General features: G+C 39.4%; 1 protein-coding gene across 11 annotated transcripts in view; it reads right to left on the minus strand.

The window, feature by feature from the left end:
- LOC137347288 (heterogeneous nuclear ribonucleoprotein R) overlaps nucleotides 1–27,374 on the minus strand; it is a 35,341-nt gene that overhangs the window by 4,370 nt on the left and 3,597 nt on the right. For 8 of the 11 annotated variants that reach the window (XM_068011670.1, XM_068011669.1, XM_068011665.1 and 5 more), the window contains exons 2-12: nucleotides 25,202–25,373; nucleotides 23,853–23,971; nucleotides 23,409–23,516; nucleotides 22,086–22,199; nucleotides 16,748–16,924; nucleotides 16,378–16,513; nucleotides 14,046–14,251; nucleotides 13,115–13,264; nucleotides 11,474–11,595; nucleotides 10,840–11,384; nucleotides 2,723–2,813 (exon numbers count right to left, since the gene is read on the minus strand). In XM_068011670.1, the coding sequence (XP_067867771.1) occupies nucleotides 2,800–2,813; nucleotides 10,840–11,384; nucleotides 11,474–11,595; nucleotides 13,115–13,264; nucleotides 14,046–14,251; nucleotides 16,378–16,513; nucleotides 16,748–16,924; nucleotides 22,086–22,199; nucleotides 23,409–23,516; nucleotides 23,853–23,971; nucleotides 25,202–25,361 (1,851 nt within the window). In that variant the 5' untranslated portion in view covers nucleotides 25,362–25,373 and the 3' untranslated portion in view covers nucleotides 2,723–2,799. Of the gene's footprint in view, nucleotides 1–2,722; nucleotides 2,814–10,089; nucleotides 11,385–11,473; nucleotides 11,596–13,114; nucleotides 13,265–14,045; nucleotides 14,252–16,377; nucleotides 16,514–16,747; nucleotides 16,925–22,085; nucleotides 22,200–23,408; nucleotides 23,517–23,852; nucleotides 23,972–25,201; nucleotides 25,374–27,374 lie in introns of those variants that run through there. The other 3 variants (XM_068011671.1, XM_068011662.1, XM_068011672.1) reach the window with 3 other exon arrangements.

Below are 27,374 nucleotides of genomic sequence, written 5' to 3' on the forward strand. Positions count from 1 at the left end.
TTGAATGCGAAAGGCAGGAAAGTTCTCACAATCAATTGTTTGTAGCGATGTTACTTCTGGGAAGGACATGCCTGTTCAAGTTTGAGTGTTTTATTTCGGGGAAACGGCATGGAACTGATTATGCAACACAGCAATTGTACTTTATTTTTAAAAAAACAAATCAAATCATAGCTACAAACTATGGTTTTGTATGCTGATCATTTCCTTAGCACAATCTCTATATACAGTGCAAGATTATGGATTAGGCTTAACAAAATACACATGCCTTATTTTACATTAAACTGGAATGGGAATATTCACTTAATTGGGAGCTAGCTTTAAGAATTCAAATTACAAGTCAAATTAAAGACAATTACATGGTGCACAATGAGTATAGTAGATATCCACTGAATAGACTTTATAATGCAAGTTTTGTTTTTGAAAACTCCATTTTAAAACAAATATTCTGTAGTGGCTGGTCATGTGATCTAACTTTGAACATTCGCACCAACTTTGAAGTTCCCTACATGGTGATTTAGGTGTATATATACTTTCTTTTTAAAAAGTCAAAACTATTAAGGAAATTTTTTTATGCAAGTACAAAAAATGAGCTCTCAAGCATGGTTCAGAAAATTTCTTGTGTGTATTTCCCCTCCCAATCCCTTTCTCATTAAATAATTGAGTATTGCTGAAAATAGAGACATGCCGAAGCGTTTTGTCTTGCACTCATCAGGACAATCCGCAAGAATACGAATGTAAGGGAAAACAACAACTTTACATTATATGAGAAGAGAATGCTGATTGGTTGGCAAGTGAACTCTGGTAGAGGCATTGCCATGGAGAATGCAACAGTTTACGGTGATTGACAGTTAACTACCAAGCTTTGATGGAAATTTAAACCAGGCAGCTTGAGTCTCGTCAAAGCACTGCCCTGAGAAATGAAGCAGCGAATGGCTGTCACTTATTTTATTGAGCTGAAACAAGCGCGATGTGTGTACTTGTTCTGTCTGCAAAAAACCTGTGTATTAATATATGTAACTTCAGATTGCCAGTAGGGTACATTTGCGTGTACTGGAAGCTACATATATTAATACATAGAGCCCTGTTCTTTGCAAACAGAAAGAACATGAACAAACATTGCGCCTTTTTTGAGCTAAAAAAAAATAAGTGACAGCCATTTGCTGGCTCATTCCTCAGGAAAGTGCCTGGACCAGTCAAGCTGCCTGGTTTAAATTTCAAACAAAGCTTGGCAGTTAACTGTCATTCACCGTAAACTGGTGCATTCTCCATGGTAACACCTTTACCACAGTTCACTTGCCAACCAATCAGCACTCTCTTCTCATACAGTATAAAGTTGTTGTTTCCCCTTACATTGGTATTCTTGCGGATTGTCCTGATGAGTGCAAGCCGAAAAATTTCAACATGTCTCTATTTTCAGCAATATTCAAGTTCTGTACCACCAAAATAATTTTGTTGCAGATTATGCACAGGATAAAGCCATAATTTAACAGTTATTGAACAATGCACTGTAATTGTACAAATGGAATGCTGTTGTCCAACTTTTAGGGAAAGTGAAACTCAATATTGCGATATATATGGAACCTTCCCACTTCAAATATCTGGTTTATCTAGTTTGTTGGATATATATTTTAAGGAAAATTCAAAAACTGCTCATCAACCTGGCAAATCTTTGTACTTTTAAAATGTTAAATCAACAGATCTGTTTAAATTTAATCTTTTTCTCCAGGTTAATATATTGTCCACATTTTATTTTAATGTGGTTACACAAATGAGCTAAAAATAGTCTGCATAAACGGACTAAATATAGCCTGCAGAAATAAGCTTTAAGATTCTCAGCATGTTAGGTGGTAGAGATTGGCAAGTCTGTGCATTTTTTGTAGTTGAGAATTGCTTAAGAATCATTTTAAAACATTGGAATTTATCAGCAAAACTTGGTAAAAACCAAACAAGAGAACCTTCAGTCAAAACATGCTACATTTGGGCAAAGATATACATAAAAAAACATTAACTTCAGGCGACTGATCTGTAAAACTCCAGCAATTAGATCAAATCTTCCAATATGAATGAACTACACCATGTGTTACTGATTTCCACTGAAATCTGCACAGTACATCAACCAGATATATGATTACTTAATGATAAACAGGAATGCCTAGGATATATGATAGAAAAGAATGATTTCAAAGTTCTAATCCCAAGTCAAAACTCCAGGTACATGGATAATATTCAGCCCCTAAATGATATTTTAGTCTTTTAATCACTCACATGGTCCATAACTATGTGAAGGCTGTGTTCAGTTTTTGGAATTAAGGTTCTGGATTTCGCCAATCCTTATCTTGGACCACAAATATTTGTCTTGAGGAACAGATGCACAAAATCCATCCATAATCGAAAGTACTCCACAAACAGAAATACAGTTCACATGTAGTTCCAATCTTGTTTCAAAAGACCATTTAAAAAGGGTCCAAATCAAAATTCAATCTTTAGAATAATTTTCCATATTATTCAGTGAAGTAAGCTTCCTTAATTAAATAGTGTAGTGTTCCAGGAAACTACAGAAAATGAGGGCCACGTTATTTTTAAAATAGTTATGACTTTTTAAAAAAAATTTGAAATGCTCACTATGTTAATTCAGACTCTAATTCCCAGGTCTATTTCCAGATGAGATGCCAAAACATACTACTATGTAGGTTGGGAAAACTTGGCACAGAAATTGTCTTACCATATAACTCCAACAGCAGCTTCCTGTATAGCCCCCACCTAGGATGTTGGTGTCATGACAACAGGTCAGGGCCAGCCTCAACCACGCTTCCCTGATAGTCAGGTGACAAAAGGATATTTGTTAAAACAAAAGAGACTAGAACAGAAATACTAAATATTCTGGTAAATAGCCACAAATTGTAACAGCAATACAAAGAAATTTCTCATCGTCTACACCCTATTGATTACCTTGCAAACAACTCTCCAACTTAAATTTTTTCTGGGTTTTTTTTTAAGCTAAAAAGGGAAAAATAAGTGGTTAGAACTAATCAGTAGCCAATGACAATGTGCTAGTGTCACATTGGACAAGTGACAGCACAGGTGTGCCATATGCTGCATTTATTAATAAATATTAGTTGAGGTAGATAGATCGGCATCAGGTATATTTTATCTTTTTTTTGGCTTATTTTCAATTTTTTTTTAAATTCGAGAAGAAAACTGCCAGTCATGCCATTTTGTTCCAATCGATGAATGTACAGAAATTATACTGTAGTAGCCAACCTTTTAATAGGGATGTCACAGATATAACCGCATCACAGAATCTTTGTTTATAGCACAATTTACCACAAAAAATAACTGTTATTAATTCTGCATACCAGGTTATACAATGAGGAATTGTTTTCAATAATCAGCATTCAGCGCTTATCCCAGATATGTAAATTTTAAAACGGATGACAGTGAAATAACCAATTATTACCATCACAAAGGCTTTTGTTTGTAATGCCCTGTTTAGGAATGCAACCTGGACCATTACAGCAAAATGTATCTAGCAAAAGATTTTTATTTGCATTAGGAAGTTGTCAAAAAATTTGCCATCCCTATTTGGCCATTTTATTATCGCCAGTATATTTTCAGTAAGACAGTGTTTGAGACTGGTAGATTCAGAAATGGCACGAATCAGGACAAAAAGACCTTCAAACTTATGCAGTTAAGAGATTTAAATTCTCTTTGCATGCTGTTATTCTCAAAAGTACATATTTCAGTTGATCAAAATCAAATAGTATTTGGTAAACTTAGCACATGTATGAGATCTGAAAACAAAGTCAGAGGATTGAAGGTATCAGATTTGTTATCTTGACATGTTTGATTCAACTAATGTTATTTTTGGACCAAGATTAGATGTAGCTAATGAAACCAAATGAGAGGTTTCTTCCAATTACATGTATTCTAAAAAAAAAATTAGTCAATTCAAGGATAGCCTTCATTCCCATTACCAACAAGCTGGACAAAGAAGTAAAACTGCTGCAAGTGAGTGATCAAACAAGGCATCTAACTGTTCTAAATCTGAAGTTGCAGAAAAAAATGTAACAAAGGTTCTAATGCCAGTTAGGAGCCAGCAATGAATACATTTTGCCCATTCTTCCTTATGCACACTAACATTTTGGGGAATAATCTGTCTTTTTTAGACTGAATTGAAAATAACTCTACTAATGTAATTAACTGGATTAACTTTTGGCTTCATGAGGCTGCAAGTGCAACCAGCATTGGGAAAACTTGCTACACTACTCAAAACACACTCAGTAGGTCACCCAGAGCAGCAAGCAAACAGTCAGAATCAAGACAATCCCACAACCTCAGGACAAAAAGAGTAGAAGTAAAGCTAGATATACAAATCACCAATGCATGCGGTAAACAGTCACAAAAGGCAAATGTATAGTCAACCTTATCAAAATAGTCACTAGTGCATGTAACTAGATAGCTAATGCATGAAACTTTGCTATCTAAATAAAGGTTTAAAATTCCTTTTAACAAGTTTACTTGAATCATAAGTGGCATCCCTTTTGTTACAGTTCCTACATTGGGCAACAGAACAATAAAACCAGTTTTGGATATTGATATTGTATGCCATTTCCCCAAGAATTAAGTCATCTCATACAGGTCTGCTCACAACACTGCCAACGCGGTGGGGGAGAAAACAAATGAACTAAAAAAATGGCACAAGTCCACAGAAACATCTGTCTCTCAGGCCAGGCAGTTCTCTAAGTATTTGGCTAATCCCTGAAGTCATCACACAAGATAAATTTGTTCTAATTTTTTTCCTCAACTTAGCTTGCTTACCATGAAATATTAGATAATGTAAGACTGTTCAGCTTCAAAGTAATTAAGCAGAAAGAACAAACTTTCTCTACAATCAGACTAACAATTAAACAGTCCGAGCTTGGCTTACTTTGTAAATCAACTGACTCGTCAGAATAATATTGGAAGCTGATTATTTTTTTAAACTCTCAAATCATATCAATGCCAGCTTCCAAATATTTTTAGTTGAAAAATTTTGGATGCGAAATGCCAAACTGTTCTTTTTGGGGGATGGAAGAACAGATAATGAAAGAGGAGTCATTCCAGTATATTAGTTTCACAGATTTATGACATGTAAATTCAGTAAAAATTTTAAATGATTCATTAAGTCTAAATAATTAATTCCACTCTTGTATTTCATGTACAGCTACATTGACAACTGCTTGTTTGTACCTTATTTATAGCCACCTATATTTAACATACCAAACATACGTAGTGAGATGAGCACATGAAGCACAGTTCAAAAATCCAATTAAGTTATTCCGAATAGAAGATCAAGTAAAGAACAGACAGTATGCCAACACTACTCCCCCTGCCTCACTTCTCTCCTGAAGATGGTGACTAATGCTGGGATATGACTCCACAGGTGCTCCAAACCCTGCAGCATTTTACCAAGTGGTCATTCTTTACGAGTTAGCTTGCTATACTCAATGCCAGGCTATTATGGAGCACAGCGAAGTTCCTCTCCTTAACCTACTCCTTGAGTTTTCCAGCAGGGGTTACTGGGTAGCAATTAGAAATGTAGATCAAACCTCTTATCCCTCAGTAAGAAATGTTGAGACAGTTTTCAATTTTAGATTCCGCAGCAGCCTTCTTGGTAGTGATTGTTAATTTAGCACAGATCTCTAACAAATCCATCGGCCACGGAATGTTAACAGCCCTCTACAGAACTCACTCCGGAACCAGGCAATAGGTGTATTTCAGGACTATTGGCACTTTGACTGTCCCTCTTTCTTGTGAGGAACCATTCTGTACCTCTCAAGTGCACGACAAGGATAAATAAATCATGGTGAACTCTTGGGTCTGCGCGTACAGAGTCAATGGGAAAGGGAAAGTCCATTTGTGACAAACCTAGAGAGAAACGATGGTTCCTTCTCAGAGCTGAGCAACAGCAACAATACCCTAACGGCACTGTTGGTATACCTACACCCCGAAGACTGCAGCAGTTCAAGAAGGGATCTCACGACCACCTTCTCAAGGACTATTAGAGATGGGCAATAAATGCAGGCCTAGCCAGTGACGCCCACATCCCACAAACAAATAAAAAAATTATTCCTGTTGTTTGCTGCAAGGGTGGCAGAGTTTAATGTTTAATACTAAATGTATGACCTATAGAAAGGTTATACTTTCACTTATAGCATTGTTCCAGAGGTAAAAAAAATAAAGACTGCTTAAAGAGTTGCCATCTGCTAAATTGTAGATAGGTACCAACACCCCAACATCCAATTTATAGCAAACAAAAAGCAACATACTGTCTCACTTTATTGCCTAATGTTCATTTAACTTGAATTACATAATTGTAATTTTGCATCCGAGACAAAATGCCCTTCAATCAAGCCTTATAATTCTGCACAGGAATTTTAAGTTTGAAAGAAAGTCACTGTTCAATTTCTGACCAAGGCATCTGCAGATGTCATGGGGCTCCGGTGACACAAAAAATGACAACTTTTGCACTTGCTTGGTGGTATCATGTGTACCAATTATTATCCTGTGCATTTATTCATTACTGCGTTATTATAGTCAACAGGCGACCAGACAGTAGATGTTCAACAGGGGAACCGAAACTGTTCTCCAAATAGAAACAATATTTTTACTTATCTTTCATTAAAATCTAAAGCACAAAAATTAGGCAAATATCAAAAGATTTCATGTTAGTGCTGTAAATTATTTATAGGGATTAGAAAATTAAAATCAATGCCACTGACATTATTTTTAGTAGTTTGCTCTTGCAGAAAAGCAGCAAAATCACTGATACTCAATGGCTTTCTTGGGAGGTATTAAAGGCTAACTAAATGGAAAATTTTTCTGAAATGTTAAGTGTCAACATATTTTAGTGAAGGAACGATCCTGTGGCAAATGCATCACACAAAGCAGGAGTTTATTCAGCTCCTAGCTTGGTAACCTTGTTGCAAATATTTGCCACAGGCACCTTTTTAGTGGTGCCAATTTTCAGCTTTATATTCATCACGGACACTTTTGAAAAAAAAAATTAATCTGTGGTAATTCCTCTTAAGGAACACCAATTACCTTGTTTATACTGTAGTTAAGATTTTAGGAAGCAATGTCACCAAAACAGGTGCAAAAACCTAAGTTCGCCTAGTTTTGAGGGCAAGTGTTTGTCAGTGTTTAAGTACATAGGAAAACCAGAAAAAAGTTATAGGATTTACCACTTTTTGATAGAACAACCTCAGCCACCAACTACTTCATATACAGATTTATAAACTTCAATACTGGTTCCCTGGTAACTTATTCCATATCCAAATAAGGTTCTGTCCAACTTTCCACCTTAAATTTTCAATTCTGAACTTGTATCTGTTGGTAATTAAACCCTTCGATTCAACAAATAATTTAATTTTTCATGAATCTTGAGGTTATTATAAGCATCAAATGCCCTTAATATCCACAATGAATGTAAGTTGACTGTTTCTCTGTTGAGACTTGACCAACATCTTGAAAACTGATTAAATAGAAATGGATTATATTATTCATGTGGTCATCTGTGCCTCAAACATATGAAACAGTGACGATGTCGCTTGGATAATCTAGCTCAAAATGTGATCAAACCTAATTCCTGGTTTCTAACAAATTCAGTTTGAAACAGCCACAAATTCTGGTCAAAGTCAAATCTAGAACTTGGAAAGCCAAGATTTTAGCATCAGAAATACATAGGTTTACTTCTGTAAACAGTAACACCACTGAAGCAAGATCTTCAGGACAGGCCAACAACAACCACAAGGTGAGCTATTTAGAAATAGTCCAATGTATTATACCAATTTATAAGTTACAACCTCGACAACGAGTCAAAATCCCTGGGTAAATATGAAGCTGGTGTTAAATAGTGTACTACTTCTACACACAATGCAAACAATAGCAATGCTGGAATGAGACTTGATTATAGCATGCAGGCTGAGCTTTAATCAGGGCTCCTGGGATTCTACACCAAAGGGGACAAAATCATAGCATTTGAAACCTAGATTTAATAAACTTCAACCGAATAGATTCTTCACAAATCTACACTTTATTAATGAAAGAAACTATAATTCCACTGTGACAATTGAATCATTATCAGCTTCACTGTATCCTTTTAAAAAGAACTGTGTTGAAGGATGACCCCGAAAGGCTCAGTGTGTTTATCAAACATGTGGTCAAACCATACAGACCATGATCCAGATTTGGTTGTGGGCCGTGCTGCATTTAGTTGATCTCAGCCAGGGCATTTCTGCCAGCACAAGCAAAACCAGGATAATTTTCCTGTGTTTTTAAAATTAACTCCCAACAAAATGGCTTCAGTCTGAAACAAACAACACTGAATTCATTTAACCATTGCCTTCAACAAACAGCCATGAACTTAAAAAAAAAACTTGTTACTGGAAGGTATTGGGTTAGATTTTAAAATCAATAGCTATACTAATCCTTTCTCAAGTGTTAGCTCTCAGATAAAACTGGCAACCCGCAAAAATATCGACTAGACCACAAACTGTATAATTTTGCTCAGAATCGGAGTGGTAATTAAAATTATTAACCCTCCCCCCACTGAAAATAAACTACTATATATAGTCACATACATGGTGACCAATACAGAGGACCCCCACCACCCCCACTTCCTTCTGCCACTCCCCAACCAAAAGCTAACAATACAGCTTCCAGCTACACAGAATCTCTTGGATGTCAGTGATATCCATAAATAATTTTTTTTTGTTTTCTCTTTGACTCACTACTTAAAATTTCTAGCCTCAGAGGAATATATGCATCAATAACCTTTCTTTTGCAATCAAAATGGTTGTCTAGTTAATGACTAAAATCAGAAATGGTTGTATGATTTTATGCCGTGGATTTGTACTTTGGAAGAGTGATTAAATCAAATCAGTTTAGATTGTTCTCAAGGAACAATTCCTTTTATCTCAGAAAAAACGATGATTTGAAGACCTTGGATTAATTTTTTGGATATTTGATTAAGTCAAAATAGGTGGAAAATTAGCATACTAAGCAAAATTGTATAACTGTGTTGAAATGACCACCATGGGCGGTCACTTTAGGTTGGTGACTTTTCTTTTACCCTGCCAGTTTCCACTCCACTCCTACTAGCATTCCCCCTCCCCCACTACTCCCTCCTCTTCTGAAAGCATCAACTTTTTCCTGGGATACAGCATTTGGATGCCTTACAGTCCTTCACCAAAGCAGCCATTCTTCTTGTGGGAGCCTAGCTGGAGAGTTTTGGGAAGCAATTCAATAGCAAGGGATATAATGGCCAAATCTGATCCTGTCTGTTCTGGACTGGCTTGCAGAAATATGCTCCATAACAGTCAAGAGCAGGATCTCTGACCAATCTCCCTAACCCAGGGGCGCAGAGGCCAACTGTAGGACCTCTACTGCCTCAGTGGCCACACTCAGCTACCACCAAACTGGATGGCGAAGCTTGTGGTTCAACTATTCACTCTTAAGTTAACCAGCGGGGAAGGCAGTAATCATTATTCCACCTCCATGTTAATTAAACTCAGCTAGTATAGTCAGGTACAGCAATTTTAGGGGTATCCCCATTGATGTCATCAGCTCTTAACAGGTTTTTTAAAATACACTTTTTTGTTTGCTATCAGAGAAAAATATGTTCATCACAATGAAGAGTACCAGAGATGGTGATCCACCCATCCATGAGACACACCCCCACCATGAGATCATTAACATGCATCAAGTGACTAAGTACATCGTAAATTCTGCAATTGTAAAGTGTGGCAACAATAGTTTACATCACTATTTTCAAACTAAGTGCACCAAACTTTAAAAACATGCTTTATAATCGTGTTGAAAACCATTAAGAAAACTTATTCCAAGCTGCACAACTAACGGATAGATTTCATCTTCCACAAACTCTACACTTTCAATCCCTCTTTCTGTTTAACCTTGTTTTTCACTGAAGAAAGTCAAACTATTAATTTGATCACTCACATAAGCAGTTTTTTTGGGGAAAGCTGTTGGTTTGAAGGTAACCACATTTCTAATCAAATTTTCAGGACACAATTGAATTTGAATCATGAATTTTTGGATAATATAGTTTTAAGTTTTATTGAAATTTGACATGAACAATAAATTGTAAATACAATCACAATGAACAAAACGCCACGTGTTTACGATTAAGCCAAACCAAATTTTGTAGGGCAGATTCTTAAAGGTGTGAAGCTAACATTTTTTTTAAAACACAATTTACCTACTCTACAAATGCAAAACACACAGTTAAATGTTACTTTCAGTACAAGAAAACTTAAAAATGGTTTTAAACTGCAAGCTCATCTTAAAACTACTAAGACAAAACACTAGCATTTACTTATATACAGCGTACTCCAATGGCAGTCTAATCCCAAAGCCACAAACCAGTGAAACTGTCCAATACCAGTCAATTCTGCAAAACCATGATTGAAAATTGTGCCCAACATCTGAAAGCAAAGTCCAAAGTTTCCTTTCAAACTGCTAAAAAGTAGCTTAAAAACAAAATAAAAAGCATCTTTCCCCCAAATAATTGTTAAGGGAAAATGTAAGCCAGAAATGTCCAAGTGCATTTATGAAAAAAAAATCTCGTATATACAATAGTGATTCTTGATGTCAGCAAAATGCATGTGGCAGCCAATCTGTACTGAAGGATGTAGAGTTAAGCCAATCAGATTTGAAGGTTGCAGAGTTTAGCCAATCGGGTCTCAACAATCTCACTGAAACACCCATTTGTTTACTTCCATTGCTGCCCATAAGTATCCTGATAAAACTCCTGGTTGTCATTATTGTAACCATAGTTACCAGAATAATCACCACCTTGCTGCAGAGGTTGCTGAGCGATGGGTTGGGAGCCCCAATTCTGTTGGTTGTTGGTCTGGCGTCGCTTGGAATCTGGTTGGTTGTACCCATCGGCTTTTCGCTTTCCTCCAACGTTGCCACCACGGTTACCCCTGCCACCACGGGCTCCACGTCCTCTTTGCGGTGGCTGTGGCCCTCCTCTGCCACCCCGAGCACCTCTTGGAGGTCCCATTGGTGCTCCACGTTGAGGATATCCTGCCCTTCCTCGGGGTGGGGGTACACCACGACCTCTGGGAGGGGGAACTGCACCTCTACCGCCCCTTCCACCTCTTCCTCTTTGGACTGGATATCCATCATCATAACCATAGTATGGATCTTCATATCCACCACGATAATCATGATAATCATAACCATAGTAATCATCATAGTAATCTTCATAGCCATAATAATCTGGGGGATAGCCATAACTACCACCTCTACTTCCACGGACTCTGCCTCTCATTGGAGGTGGCATACGGGGTGGGGGGTAATAATAATAGTCTTCATATCTATAACAGAAAGTATTGTTAGATATATTTAAAAAAATTAAAAAGAACCATAGAGTAGTTGCATAGTTTCTCAATATGAAGCAACTTACACTTGGGTTCTTGTTGCCTGCCTTTGAGCCTGACGTTCCTTCTTTTTCTTGTCTGGTGGTTTTGCAAGAACTATTTCAATGTCTTCACCTTCAATTTCTCTTCCATTCATTTGATCCATCGCCTATACAAGACAAAAAAAAGCCATAATTACACGATACACAAGATGAACACCATTTAGCCCATCTGAGTGCATCTACTCAGACACTACATATCTCTCCAGCTTCAGTCACCAATATCCTTTGATTCTAAATGGGTCTAAAGAATCAATTGAAAATATTTATTTTAAAAAAGTAATGTAAAAATCCCAAAGATTAGGAAAAAAAGTTAGAGTGTGGAGAAAGGAAGAAAGGCTAATGTTAATTTTATGTAACAAATGCATGTTTTTCCTTAAACAGACTTTACATGGGTTTAGAGCAAGCAGGGAGAAATTGTCCCTTCTGGCAAGGGGGTTGGTAGTCACAGCTCAGATTTAAAATAATTGACAAAATGGAGAAGGGGGGAAATCAGGAGAAATATTTTCTCAAAGAGTTAAGATCTGGAACACACTATAAGAAAAAGAGTATAGGAATCTGATTCCATGGTCATTGAAGAGGACAGATTTATTAAACATTTCTTTCCAAGAGCCAGGACTGCCATGATCTTATTGAATGGCAGGGCTGGCTCGAGAGGCCGAATGGCCTACTCCTGCTCCTATTTCTTATGTTATGTTCTTATAAAAGCCTGAATGGCCTTTTGTGCTGTAACAGTCTATGACATTACTATCTCCACCACCATAAGAGGGCAATATACCCATGCAATGATTAAGCCATCTTCCTGAATTCAAGTTGAAATCGTTACATGATGTTTCAATCACTAAATGTACATTAGAAACTGCAAAAATAATCCTATAGAGCAGGGCTTTCCAACATACAGCCCACGGGCAAGGATCCAGCCTGCCAAAGGTTTCCATCTGACCCATGGTTGTAAACTGTACCAAGGGCCGTTCCTCATCCTCACCGGCGGTCCGTGACTGGAGGTGAGAAATTCCGCATCATCAGACTGGCTTTTGAAAAAGATTGCAAGTCATTTTCACAGCTGACAGATCCCGACATCAGGAACAGTTGTTTCTGAACATAGGACAGATTCAGAGCTTTTCTTTTTTAAAAAAAAAAAGGCCACCAGAAAACTCTAATCTGTTCGAAGTTCAGATACTGCTGGTCCAGACGTCGGGATCTGTCAGCTGTGAAAATGACTTACGATTTATTTTAAAAACTGATCAACCATCTGCTGAGCTCTCCCACTCTCCGCAACGGGGCGGGTGGGGAGGAGAGAGAGAGGGATCAAGATCACTCTTGACAGAATGACATCTATCCAGAATACTCCACATTACTACAAGTGTGCAGGCAAACTGTGTCGACTACTTGTGGAAGCAAATAAAAAGTCCAGGCATCTCACTAAATCAGTGTCCAGCATAGTGACCATAAAGTCAATAAATTAGTCTTCCTTTAAAACTTCTTCATAAAAAATACAGTTTTGTTATTTTGATTAAGATAAAATTTTAATGTTTTTAATCTTTCCAAAATTGTGGTGGTACTTTGTTATATGAAGTATGTAGTTATGCTGTCAACCAAAATAGATTATACAGCTCAGCTTGCACAAACCTTCACTGCTGCATCTCTGTCCTCAAAATGAACAAAAGCATAGTCTTTCAGCTTTTTCACCCGTTCCAGTTTTCCAAACTGACTAAAAGTCTTTTCTAGTATTTCTTCTGTTACAGAGCTGGCCAGGTTTCTTACAAACAGCACTTTGACCTGAGAGGGAGAGGAAACAAACAAACATTCAACACCAAATGCTAGAACATAATACTGCACTAGTAACATATTGGTAAATCCCGAGGACTCAATAGAAAATCACAGGTAAATATAGTTAAATAAATCAATGCATCATTAACAACAATGCTGGGACATTAGCAATGGCGAAGAATAAGACATTGGAAAAAAGTTGATAAGTGATAGAACTACAACTTCAATCCAATCTCAAGCTTTGTAAAGCTTTAGTGCCGTCCGCAAGATGAAAAACTAAGTATGACATTTGCAACTTACTTTGCACAGTAGTAGGAAGTTTGACTTGTTTAAAAAGACTTAAATTGATAAACCATGCAAGCAAGCATCTTAATAGATTTCAGTGCAACTGTTACAATGCTGAATGGTTATGGACTGCAAATCGCACATAACCTCCATTGGTTTTATAGACTTTATATCCAAATTAAACAGCATACAGGGCCAAATTGAACCATATCAAACCAAGCCATCTTCATTGTCATTTTATGTAGTTTTTTAAAAAAAACACAAGCTATGTTATTTCCAGATTTTATCTGCAACAAAACAAAATCCTGGGGCATTTGGCAAAGTGGAGTTGAGACCACACCCAGATCAGCCATGATCTTATTGAATGGTGGAGAAGACTCGAAGGGCTGAATGGCCTACTCCTACATCCTATGTTCCTGTGTTTATAAAAATAGGCAAAGATGTCTAATGCAGCATAATTCTGTTGCATCTAGTATCAGAAAGAAAATTAATTTTTCAGCATTACCTTTGCCATCACCTCCGGATCTGGTTCTTCTACAGGGTCTGCCCATTCCACAGTGACTACATTTCCCCAGACTTTGACTTTGCCACTCATTAATCTTCGTCTGGCCTGAGCAGCAGATTTGTGATCCTCAAATTCTAGAAAGCAGAAGCCTCTGTTTTTCTTCTTATCATCAGGCTGATGATAGAGGATAACATCAGTGAGACCCTCTGCACAAGAGGAAAAGCAGAATGAATGACAGAACAAATTTGTGCTAACCAACAGAAGGACATGTAGAATCCATCATCCAAACAGTTAATTAAACTTCATTTGCAATGCATCTCAACGTACCATGAAGTTCAAGTGGGCACAACACATAAAACAAATCATAAAAGTAAAGATTATAAGGCAATTAACACCATTTATCATAATAAACAAAGATAAATAATAACTCTGAAAGTCTTACTTTGGTAAAAATATTTTGTTCATCCAACCAGTAATGCAGAACGTGACTGCATAAAAAAGCTGACACTGATCTTTCAACAGTACTTAGAATATACAGGAGGCAATTTTTTGTGGGTCCTAAAGGCAGCAGAGCAGAAAACATATATCTTATCCTTTTATTCTGCCTCTGATCTCAACAAGGAAGGAGAGCACATGGAAAGCAACATTTGGAGGTCTCTACATCAGAATGCTCTTCAAATTCAATGATGAACTGGTCTGGCTGGATGATACGAAATGGAGGAAGTAACCCAAATCATTCATTAATTCAAACATTACAAGCTATTAAAAAAGGTATAAGCAGAGTTTGTCAGAGATGCAACTAGAAAACTACGTGTGTATATATATATTATGTGATGTAATTACAGTCTTACTAAATTGTTAAACTGTGTACATCCTCAGTCTGATAAGTTTTCACACGTTTATACACTTGGCATAATACTGACATTTGAATTTTATTTCCTTAAGGTCAAAAGTGAAATAAAAAAAAAAGGTACAGCAGCCTCCAAACCAGTTTTTTTTTTAAAGAGATACAGCACTGAAACAGGCCCTTCGGCCCACCGAGTCTATGCCGACCATCAACCACCCATTTATACTAATCCTACATTCCTACCACATCCCCACCTGTCCCGATATTTCCCTACCACCTATCTATACTAGGGGCAATTGCTAATGGCCAATTTACCTATCAACCTGCAAGTCTTTGGCATGTGGGAGGAAACCGGAGCACCCGGAGGAAACCCACGCAGACACAGGGAGAACTTGCAAACTCCACACAGGCAGTACCCAGAATTGAACCCAGGTCGCTGGAGCTGTGAGGCTGCGGTGCTAACCACTGCGCCGCCCAGTTATTTTATATTTGTGGGGATTGGGCAGTGCAGATTAGAGAAAGACCTTTCACCTCCGGACCCAGTGATGTTCGTCTTTGTTAGTCACAGGAACCTTGTAGTGAAATCAATTTGGCCAGTCGCAATCCAGAACACAAAAGTGAACTAAATTTACCTGGCACAGGATAGCTGGGATAGAAAATTTTAATAGTTACATGATTCAGCATGGTTTAGTTGCCCAGGATTTTTGGCCGATACGCTTTGTGGGAGAGAAGCAGCAACTATACTTGACCAGCTGGCCATGTTTCATGTTCACATTAGGTGTCCAAAATGCTTAATCTTTCATCCCCCACTACAAACATCCCTCGACTTGATGTGTACAAAACAAAACTTTTTTTTAATTCCATTCAAAACCAATTTGTTCAAAATAAGCACACACCCCACTCTCAATTCCTCAAACAATGATGTTGTCCTCTAATTAGAGGCACAATGGTTAAGGAATATATTAAGAAATGAAATCTGTAAAAAAAAAACTCGCATTTATATAGCACCTTTTGCAATCTTAGAACATCCGAAAACACTTTGCAGCCAATGTAAGTGCAGTCATTGTTGTAAAGTAGGAAGTGCGGCATCAAATATAATGATCAGATTATCTGTTTTGGTGATGTTGGTCAAGACACAAGAGAAACTCCTCTACTGCTCTTTGAAATACTGCTACAGGATGTTTTACGTCCACCTGAGGCTTAACTTATCCGAAAGGCAGCAACTCCAGGAGTGCAGCACTGAAGTGAATAATGGGGGTTGCGTGGGTAGTGGCGGGTCCATGATTATTGTTTTGTGAAAAAGAAAGTGTACAGCCATTACTGAATTCAAAACAAGAAACAGAAGTGGTGGATCACACTGCAAAGAACGCAAGGTCCGCCCAGCCCCAAGATGCACATTCGCCAGAAGTAAAACTTTTTTTTAAAAAACAAGGGTAGTTTAAAAACAGGTTTATGTCATGTCATCTGGGTGTCCTCTGTCCTAACCTGTGACTTTGCTGAATTCTTCCATTATGTTTTCCTTGGTCTTGTTCTTTGGAATTGAACCAACAAACAGCCTGTTGTTGGCCACAGAAATGCAAACTCCAATGTGTTTACCAGGACGGATTTCATAGTTATCGCACTACAAAAGAAAAGATGGAGATTCACTTTGTGTTAACGTTTGTGAAGTGGTCTTTTCCAACCCAGATATATCAAACACTGTGGTTTTTCAATGGAAACCTCACAGCTTTATTGCACCACTGAGTAGAAAAGATTTCTTGGAAGGAAACCGACATTCAAAAAGAATAGACCAAATTTTAAAAGTTTTTATGCGTGGGTTTAGGAATGGTAGCATTAAAATAGAAATGATTCTTACCAGTTTGACAGCCTCTTGTGCTGCATCCTTGTTGCAGAAAGTCACAAAAGCATAGCCACGGTTCTGACCAGACAGAGGGTCCATCATTAGTCGCAGATCCCAGATAGAACCAGCTTTTTCAAACAAAGGAACAAGCTCATTTTCATACAAATCCCTGGGTATCTTCCCAACGAATACCTAAAGTACCAAAGTAATCAAATTGTAAACATAACGGAAAATGTTGCCATGCCGCACCCTAGTGTATTTCAGGAATAACAAACATGCTGAAAGATACATTAATAAGTAAACACTGGATTTATAAAACCTTTGGTATCAGTGTAAATTAGAAATAATTGCATAGGTACATCTAAAGGGAAACTAGATCAGTACTCAAGGTGAGAAAGGAATAGAAGGTTATGCTGATAATTAGATGAAATAGCATGGAAAGAGACATGTGTGGGCCATAAATACTGTCAGACCAGTTGGGTTAAATGGCCTATTTCGGTGTTATAAAATTCCATGTAATTCTTTGGAAAATCAAGTTTGTGAATCCTCAACATTGTGCTTTTCAGCCAAATACAGGAAAGGTATGTTTTGGTGCAAAACCACCACAAGAGAGGAGTTAATCACCTTCAGGGGTGGATCGATCCTGTATGGAAGACAGCTAACAAGTTAACAATTGTTTTGCATTTAACAGTGATTCCACATTCAAGATACAGTGAAAGCTTTAAATAGCAGAGTTACTAACAATTATACTATTACACAGAGTATGACATAAGCAGACAAATCTAATATGTGCATGTAGAAGTAGTCAACTCTCCCTCCATCTGTTGTCAGGAATACTGGCTTTGATTTATGCAAGGTCACTTAGATGACAAACCCAGTTTTACATGCCGACGTGGATTGGGATTGAAGTTTTTTCAATTCTTTCATGGGATGTGGGTGTCACTGACAAGGTAGCGTTTGTTGCCCATCCCTAATTGCCCTTGAACTGAGTGGCTTGCTAGGCCATTTCAGAGGGCAGTTAAGAGTCAACCACATTGCTGTAGGTCTGGAGTCACATGTAGTTCAGGTCAGGAAAGGATAGCAAATTTCCTTCCCTTAAGGCCAGTGATACAGATGGGTTTTTACAACAAATCGCTGATAGTAATGGTGCCATTACATTGCAGCACTTCAGGAGACTCGCCTCCCCGCGAGTGGCTCTCTAGCAGAGCAAGACTACACCTTCTTCTGGCAGGGCAGGGATCCTGAAGAACCAAGACAGCATGGAGTGGGCTTCGCCATCAGAATTCCTTGCTCAGCATGATAGAGCCTCCCTCAAATGGCTCGGAACGCATACTGTCCATCCGACTGCTCACCACCTCTGGTCCAGTACACCTACTCAGCATCTATGCTCCAACACTCTGCTCCCAACCTGAAGCTAAAGACCAGTTCTATGAACAACTCCATATCATTAGCAGCATCCCCAACACCGAACACCTATTCCTGCTGGGGGACTTTAATGCCAGGGTTGGGGCCGACCATGACTCATGGCCCTCCTGCCTTGGGCGCTATGGCGTTGGAAGGATGAATGAGAACGGGCAGAGACTGCTTGAGTTGTGTACCTATCATAACCTCTGCATCACCAACTCGTTCTTTCACACTAAACCCTGTCACCAGGTTTCATGGAGGCACCCAAGATCATGTCGTTGGCACCAGCTAGACCTCATTGTCACAAGGCAAGCCGCCTTAAACAGTGTTCAAATCACACGCAGCTTCCACAGTGCGGACTGCGACACCGACCACTCCCTGGTGTGCAGTAAGGTTAGACTCAGACCAAAGAAGTTGCATCATTCCAAGCAGAAGGGCCACCCGCGCATCAACACGAGCAGAATTTCTCACCCACAGCTGTTACAAAAATTTCTAAATTCACTTGTAACAGCCCTTCAAAACACTCCCACAGGGGATGCTAAGACCAAGTGGGCCCACATCAGAGACACCATCTATGAGTCAGCTTTGACTACCTACGGCAAAAGTGCGAAGAGAAATGCAGACTGGTTTCAATCTCATAATGAAGAGCTGGAACCTGTCATAGCCGCTAAGCGCATTGCACTGTTGAACTACAAGAAAGCCCCCAGCGATTTAACATCCGCAGCACTTAAAGCAGCCAGAAGTACTGCACAAAGAACAGCTAGGCGTTGCGCAAACGACTACTGGCAACACCTATGCAGTCATATTCAGCTGGCCTCAGACACCGGAATCATCAGAAGAATGTATGATGGCATGAAGAGAGCTCTTGGGCCAACCGTCAAGAAGATCGCCCCCCTCAAATCTAAATCGGGGGACATAATCACTGACCAACGCAAACAGATGGACCGCTGGGTTGAGCACTACCTAGAACTGTACTCCAGGGAGAATGCTGTCACTGAGACTGCCCTCAATGCAGCCCAGCCTCTACCAGTCATGGATGAGCTGGACATACAGCCAACCAAATCGGAACTCAGTGATGCCAGTGATTCTCTAGCCAGCAGAAAAGCCCCTGGGAAGGACAGCATTACCCCTGAAATAATCAAGAGTGCCAAGCCTGCTATACTCTCAGCACTACATGAACTGCTATGCCTGTGCTGGGACGAGGGAGCAGTACCACAGGACATGCGCGATGCCAATATCGTCACCCTCTATAAAAACAAAGGTGACCGCGGTGACTGCAACAACTACCGTGGAATCTCCCTGCTCAGCATAGTGGGGAAAGTCTTTGCTCGAGTCGCTCTGAACAGGCTCCAGAAGCTGGCCGAGCGCGTCTACCCTGAGGCACAGTGTGGCTTTCGTGCAGAGAGATCGACCATTGACATGCTGTTCTCCCTTCGTCAGATACAGGAGAAATGCCGTGAACAACAGATGCCCCTCTACATTGCTTTCATTGATCTCACCAAAGCCTTTGACCTCGTCAGCAGACGTGGTCTCTTCAGACTACTAGAAAAGATCGGATGTCCACCAAAGCTACTAAGTATCATCACCTCATTCCATGACAATATGAAAGGCACAATTCAACATGGTGGCTCCTCATCAGAGCCCTTTCCTATCCTGAGTGGTGTGAAACAGGGCTGTGTTCTCGCACCCACACTTTTTGGGATTTTCTTCTCCCTGCTGCTTTCACATGCGTTCAAATCCTCTGAAGAAGGAATTTTCCTCCACACAAGATCAGGGGGCAGGTTGTTCAACCTTGCCCGTCTAAGAGCGAAGTTCAAAGTACGGAAAGTCCTCATCAGAGAACTCCTCTTTGCTGACGATGCTGCTTTAACATCTCACACTGAAGAGTGCCTGCAGAGTCTCATCGACAGCTTTGCGGCTGCCTGCAATGAATTTGGCCTAACCATCAGCCTCAAGAAAACGAACATCATGGGGCAGGACGTCAGAAATGCTCCATCCTTCAATATTGGCGACCACGCTCTGGAAGTGGTTCAAGAGTTCACCGACCTAGGCTCAACTATCACCAGTAACCTGTCTCTAGATGCAGAAATCAACAAGCGCATGGGTAAGGCTTCCACTGCTATGTCCAGACTGGCCAAGAGAGTGTGGGAAAATGGCGCACTGACACGGAACACAAAAGTCCGAGTGTATCAGGCCTGTGTCCTCAGTACCTTGCTCTACGGCAGCAAGGCCTGGACAACGTATGCCGGCCAAGAGCGACGTCTCAATTCATTCCATCTTCGCTGCCTTCGGAGAATACTTGGCATCAGGTGGCAGGACTATATCTCCAACACAGAAGTCCTTGAAGCGGCCAACACCCCCAGCTTGTACACACTACTGAGTCAGCGGCGCTTGAGATGGCTTGGCCATGTGAGCCGCATGGAAGATGGCAGGATCCCCAAAGACACATTGTACAGCGAGCTCACCACTGGTATCAGACCCACCGGCCGTCCATGTCTCCGCTATAAAGACGTCTGCAAACGCGACATGAAATCGTGTGACATTGATCACAAGTCGTGGGAGTCAGTTGCCAGCATTCGCCAGAGCTGGCGGGCAGCCATAAAGACAGGGCTAAATTGTGGCGAGTCGAAGAGACTTAGCAGTTGGCAGGAAAAAAGACAGAGGTGCAAGGCGAGAGCCAACTGTGCAACAGCCCCGACAAACAAATTTCTCTGCAGCACCTGTGCAAGAGCCTGTCACTCCAGAATTGGCCTTTATAGCCATTCCAGGCGCTGCTTCACAAACCACTGACCACCTCCAGGCACGTATCCATTGTCTCTCGAAATAAGGAGGCCCAAAAGAAAAAAAAAAGAAATGGTGCCATGAAACTGAGATTGGCATTCAATACCAGATTTCTATTAAGTAATGGAATTTAAATAATTCCACCATCTGCCATGTTGGGATTTGAACCTATGCCCCCAGGACATTTGCCTGGGCCTCTGGATTACCAGTCATGATATTACCACTATGCCACTGTGTTTGAATACATATTCAGATAATCAAGGCTATGGGAAATTGGCTGTATGGTAATATACAATGGTATGTTTTTAGAAGGTGGTGAAGTCTTCCAATTCAGTTTTCTGCCCTTTCCTCTAAAAGTTGGCTTCTGCTGATGTGCAATACCATAGGTGGAAACAACCCTCAGATATGTCTTTCACGTAGTCACTGTTCATGGCCACACTGAGATAGCCATGTGCACATTACAACTGAGACTATTCCTGCCCTCACCAGACAGCCACACAAGGACACATCATCTGACTTGATCAGTTAACAGCACTCTCGCCCAAGTCACGAATGAGTGTTAAATCCTCACTGCCAGACGACACTGAACAAGTGCTATGTTCAAAAGCATCATCCTTCGCATGAGACGTTAAATTGAAGGTCCCTCTGCCAGCATCCGGATCAATATGCTTCCCTCATCAACGTCCCAAAAAATACAAACTGGACATTCACCACAAAGTTTACTCCTGTTAACTCAATTGTCCTTTTCACTCAAAGATTCAAATTATCCAGCAGCTCAAAGTAAGTAATTTTAACAGAACAGCAAATGAGTTGTTTTATGATCTCGATTCATACTAATATAATTCAAACAATTTTGGAAGTAAACTAACTGCTGGCATAAAAATTGTGCCACAGTAAAGTACAGGAGGAATTGAGACAATGAAGTTACTGTCAGATGCACTGATTCTAATCCTTCAAAACATTACATTTCACATTCATGAATTCTTTGCACACCTATTCCTTTTAAACTTAACTACTGATATCATGAATAACCACTTTCCATCAGCAGTAGGTCAAGTATTAGCTGGAAACGCTCATGTGAGCATATTCTAAATTGCAACACATCCTGAATATCACTGAACAAGTTCAAGTTTAAAGGGCTGATAACTCATCATTGTACATTACTGACCTCTGTTCCGATTCCAGGCTGTGGACCTGAATGCACACTGTCAGGAGGAGGACCACCATACTTCCGTTGCCCTGTAGTTACATCCAAAGTGTACCCTGTCCGTTCTAGCAGTGCCTAAATAATGCATTAACAATTCATGGTGAATTCAATATCAGTATACATTAAATAAAAGTAGCATGATTAGTATTAAGATTCTTTTCCTAGAAGGAATACAGAACAGGTAAAATTGTGCACACAACTGAGTCAACATACAGTCAAACCAATAGAGCAATTTAACTGACTGTTTCTGATAAAAGAAATACATATAATAGTGACGTGTATGCCGTCCTCCAAAACGCCCACACTGTTGTGTCTCAGTTGTCTCTTTGAATCCAGATGGGTTTACAGTACCCCAAAGAGGACTTTAAACATCTCATCAACTTTTCAAGGACATTGTAGCAACATCAGGAATGTCCTACTCAATGGACACTGATCTTTCATCTGTACTTCTCAAATTGACAAAACTCCTCTACTCAAATTATCTTCCTAAACTTCCCCTGCCTTGCTTTATCTCTACACACCTTCAAAATATCACTGTAACTGACTCCCTCCCCAACTCCTACCCCGATCTAACCCCTTTCCGCCGGTAAATCGCATTGGCGCATTCTTGCTACGTGAAAGCCATTATATAAATGCAAGCTGTTTTTAACAAAGAGAAACTGATCATGACATTTTATAATGCAATTACATGACAGAAGAACTGGTATCCATCATGAAAAGCCAAGCACACATTCAAAGCAAGATCTTGCTAGTGGCATTTCAGTCAGCATACTCTCCAAAGAATTGGGGAGACTATACATACACGCTATACATCTTGGATCATGTACACTGAAGAAGTGCCTATGTACAATGTGAGAAATGTGTTTTTATTTAACAGGAACTTCAAGACTGTAGACAAAATCTTCTATGGAGAGTCACTTCATACAAAGACGCAGCAGCTTTAAAAAGTATCTTCCATGTTCTTAGCAGACTGCAGCAAAACAACAAAAACAGGTAATCTAATAAGCCCCTGATGCTCATGCCAGTCAGCTGCCAGGCTGGGAGCAAAGAGTCAGCCCCCTCGCCAGAGCTCCATTTCCATGTTAAATATATGGAATCCAAAACTACAAACATTATTATAATGCTTGATGGTATAATTCAAATATAGATTTTTTTTGTAGACTATGTGGGGAATTCCACCACACTTTATCCAATGATCCCCTGCTATACCTAATAGAATCAAATATCTAACACGTCACCCCAGTTTCCACTGAATTTGACATACATTTCCCAAAACACTTTTACCTTAATTTTTGACTCATCAGGACCCTTCGTAGCATCCTGTACTTTGTTACCCTGCTTCTCCCGCTGTCTGTAGGTCTTCATTACTCCACACAGAAAGGCACTTTTATTCTGAAAGCAAGATTGATACCAATAATACGAAACTGTAACACTGGATGAAAACATTACCTGAAATTAAAAGTCAAATACAGAAGATTTTGTTTCATATCAAATGTTATAAACTATGCCCCTTTGTCTAGATTCCTGTCTTTTCTCCTCTATAGTCACTATTCTTTAGCATCTTTTGATGAATTTTTCTTTTAGACCTTTTGCATCTTCCCTCTAACTGCATGAAACTGAAGGAAAACCAATATTAATTCCCCTTTTAATTTCTCAAATGTCACAACGTACAAACTGTTCCCTGACTTCTACAACATACCAGCAGTGCAAATTTGTAGTATATATTACCTGCACGTGAGAAAGGTCACTTTCCTTAAACTGTTGCAGTACGGACAGTGCTCCTTCTTCATTGAACTCTCTGAGGGCATCAATGGCTCTCTCATCAAGATCAGCATAAGATACTAACCCTGCAAACAAAATTTGAAGCATAACTGTTATCTAACAGTCAAATTAAATACCGCACTTTGAATGAAGATGAATTCATAGATGAAGGTGTACCAATTTCATGACCCACTTCCAAAATTTACATAACTGTTTTCAAGTTAACATTAGGAACCAGAAAAGAAAAACATACAATGACAGTAATTGTGTTTCTGCCTTATCCAAATCTTCAGACCCATGCAAAAATTGTTTGGGTGTTTTAAATTACTGCCCACATCATTTTCAACTTCTGACTAAGTTTCCATAAAGTGCCTATTTCTAAGATTACTGTGTTCTGTGTGTTAACACGAGATTCTGATGCCTACTTCAGACATTTGTATATTTTGACATACTATGAAAAATACAGGAATAACCTGCACCACACATACAATGAAACCAGATGTCTATGTAAGCAACATTCCATAGCCAACACCTACCTTTGAAAAGTATTTAAATTTTTGTTTCTACACATGTATCATTGTGCACTTAATATCAAATTAATAATACAGATGCGATTCAACTGACTTAGCTCCATCTCTGGGGAAAATGTGATGCAATTAGGAGTACGACATACAGCAATCACTTACCCCCCCTGGGTATTTGATGCAATGCCACAAGTTTTGAGTTAAGTAAATACTGTACTACTGGAAACAGATTAAAACCATTGATCGCCTCCTCAGTGGGTGTTAAAAGCATGTTGCACAACTTCATTTTATGGTTCAATGTGCAGTATAATAGACATTAGCAGTTTAGGTAGAGATCAAAATTAGGAAAGGTATTAATCTAAGATCATTTAGCAATTAACCTAGAAACATGTGCATATATTGAAACTCTTCACAATAATTGCCTACATATTCACGTTTTGTGCTTGCTTTGTGTGCACAACTTTCAACAAACAGCTGTGAAGATACAGCAACCTTGTTTTAAGCATTTACTTCAGTGGACAGTGGCTGTCAGCTATTGCTTCCATTATCTAGTAGCTCTACTGCTTTAATTTTGAGCTCTACATAAAACAAAATGACATAAAATAGTGCACTACCAATACCGGCAGAAACTATACACAGCAATATCTTTTGAATTCAATAAATACATCATTAAGCTTCAAATCCATCTCTCAAATTTGTCAGCAGCAAGTCAGGAGGTTGCCAGTTACATATCATTTTTAGATTAAAGCAATAGTTTGGACTACTAGAACCACAGGTCAGGGCATATTATACCTGTTTGAAAGATATCATCTAGCCTTTCTGCTACTTTCTGTGGCAAGCCAGCATCTATTAGCACCTGGTAGTGTTCTGAATGGGTGACAGCAGATGAGGTATCCATGGGTTCTTCCTCCTCCTTCACCTGCGCTGCATTTCCATTCACCTCAGTAGCCATTTCTAATTACAGCTGGAATGAAAAAAAATACTATTTAAGACCACTTTTTTTCCTCTGCATATCAGATTGTCACATGGTTTTATTGCAAAATGCTATCTCAAACACAGGGACTTGGGGCGGTACAGTGGGCTAGAACACTGTTCCTTCACCTCTGGGACCAGAGTTTAAATCTAGCCCAGATAAATGAGATGAAAGTTTCTTCTATCCTAAACGTTCCTAAGTGAAATGAGTTTGGGCATTTCCCAATGGACTGAAGTCCACAACACAAAAACTGCCCGCTATTCACCACTCAGCAACAGAGATGGCTAGTGTAGGAAATGGAAATGTCACGCTGGTTCAGTTGGGATCCTCTGAGCTTGGAATTCAGGCACCCTTTCAAATCTCCAGAGAGTGGGATCAATACTACATACCCAACTGGAACTATGCCTGATCCGATGGTGCTTGATGCTGGTACTTGGAACAGAGCAAAATCTTCCAGTACTGAGTTATCTCAGCAAAGATGTATCCAGAGCAGTTATTTAACCCTTTAATAATGTAAATGAATTTGATCAGCCCCTGTGGTCACATTGATGAGCACAAACTACAGAACAAAAATACACAATAAAAGCTAATACACCAGCAATATAAAATAAAACTTCCTGGACAGCAGAATCTTAATTCCTCAGAAAATATAACTCCAAATCAAAGTACAAGCCTATTTCTGAATGAATGCTTCTCTATTTCAAAGAGCTTTTTCCTGAAAGGAAAAGGACTACCCAAACCTTAAAATAAAACTACATTCCTTGCAGCTAGTCAAAGATTTCACACACAAACAGCATTTGTGCAACTTTTATTTCTGAACGGCACATAGAGAACCTAAGACAAGTCAACAAGGATAGTCAAAAGGGTGGAGCCGATTAGGGACCAAAAAGGAAATCATCTCCCACCTTCTACAGGCAGAGGCTGTGACTGAAGTAATGAATACCTAGCAACTTTTTTTTTAAAAAAGGCCAAATTCCTCTTCAAAAAGATGATGATATCAATGTCACATTATTGGAAGATGGGGTAGAGAAATCAAAGGATAAAAACAGGTACTTAAATGTTGGCAGCACTTAAGGTAAAAACGCCACCCAGATGGGATGAACCCTAAGTTGTTGAAAAAAAGTACAGATGAAAACAGCAGAGGTTCTGATCACAATCAATCATTAGATATGGAAATAGTGCCAGAGGATTGAAAGGTTGCAAATGTTACACATGATCAAAAAAGGGGGAGAGATAGAGCATGGCTACTCGACCCGAACCCGACATGTCGGGTTTGGGTCGGGCCGGACGCACACTATCACCACCTCGGGTACGTGGCTCCAATCAATGTACTTTTTAAACAACCTTTCAAGTCCAGTTAGTTTTTGTTGCTTATCTGCACAAGCTTAAAAAGTGAAAAACGGAAGCTAGGTTAACTGAACATTCAGGTGGTCAGGTCTGAAAAAAATGAAAGGACTCGGGCCGGGTCAGACGCAGTTCTGTCGGGCTCGGGTCGGGTTTCATTTGCAAACCCGAGCCGGCCTTTAGGGAGAGATAAACCCAGTAACAGGCCAGTCAACCTATCGGCAGTTATGGGGAAATTAAATTTGGGAAAAACTGGATTAATGAATACACCCAACAGGTTTGTTAAAGGCAACCCCATCTGACAAAACTGATTTTCTTTGATGCAACAATGGAGAGGATTGAGGAAGGTAGTGCAGCTAATATATGCATGGCCTTCCAAAAGGCATTAGATTTAATAGACTTGCTAGCAAAATTAAATCCCTTGGAGTGCAAGAGGTTTTAGCAGAATGGGTATGAATTTGGCGAAGAGACACAAAGCAAAGTTGTGGTAAATGATTTTTTGTTTATGTTGGAGGGAAGTATACAGTGGTGTCCCTTGAGCATCATTATTAAACCAACGCTCTTTTGGATATATTTTAAAGATATGGACATGGGCACAAGGGGAACAATGTCAAAGTTTACAGGTGACGCAAAGCTTGGAAATGCAAT

Source organism: Heterodontus francisci, chromosome 31 (genome assembly GCF_036365525.1).
Source record: "Heterodontus francisci isolate sHetFra1 chromosome 31, sHetFra1.hap1, whole genome shotgun sequence".
NCBI classification, from domain to species: Eukaryota; Metazoa; Chordata; class Chondrichthyes; order Heterodontiformes; family Heterodontidae; genus Heterodontus; species Heterodontus francisci.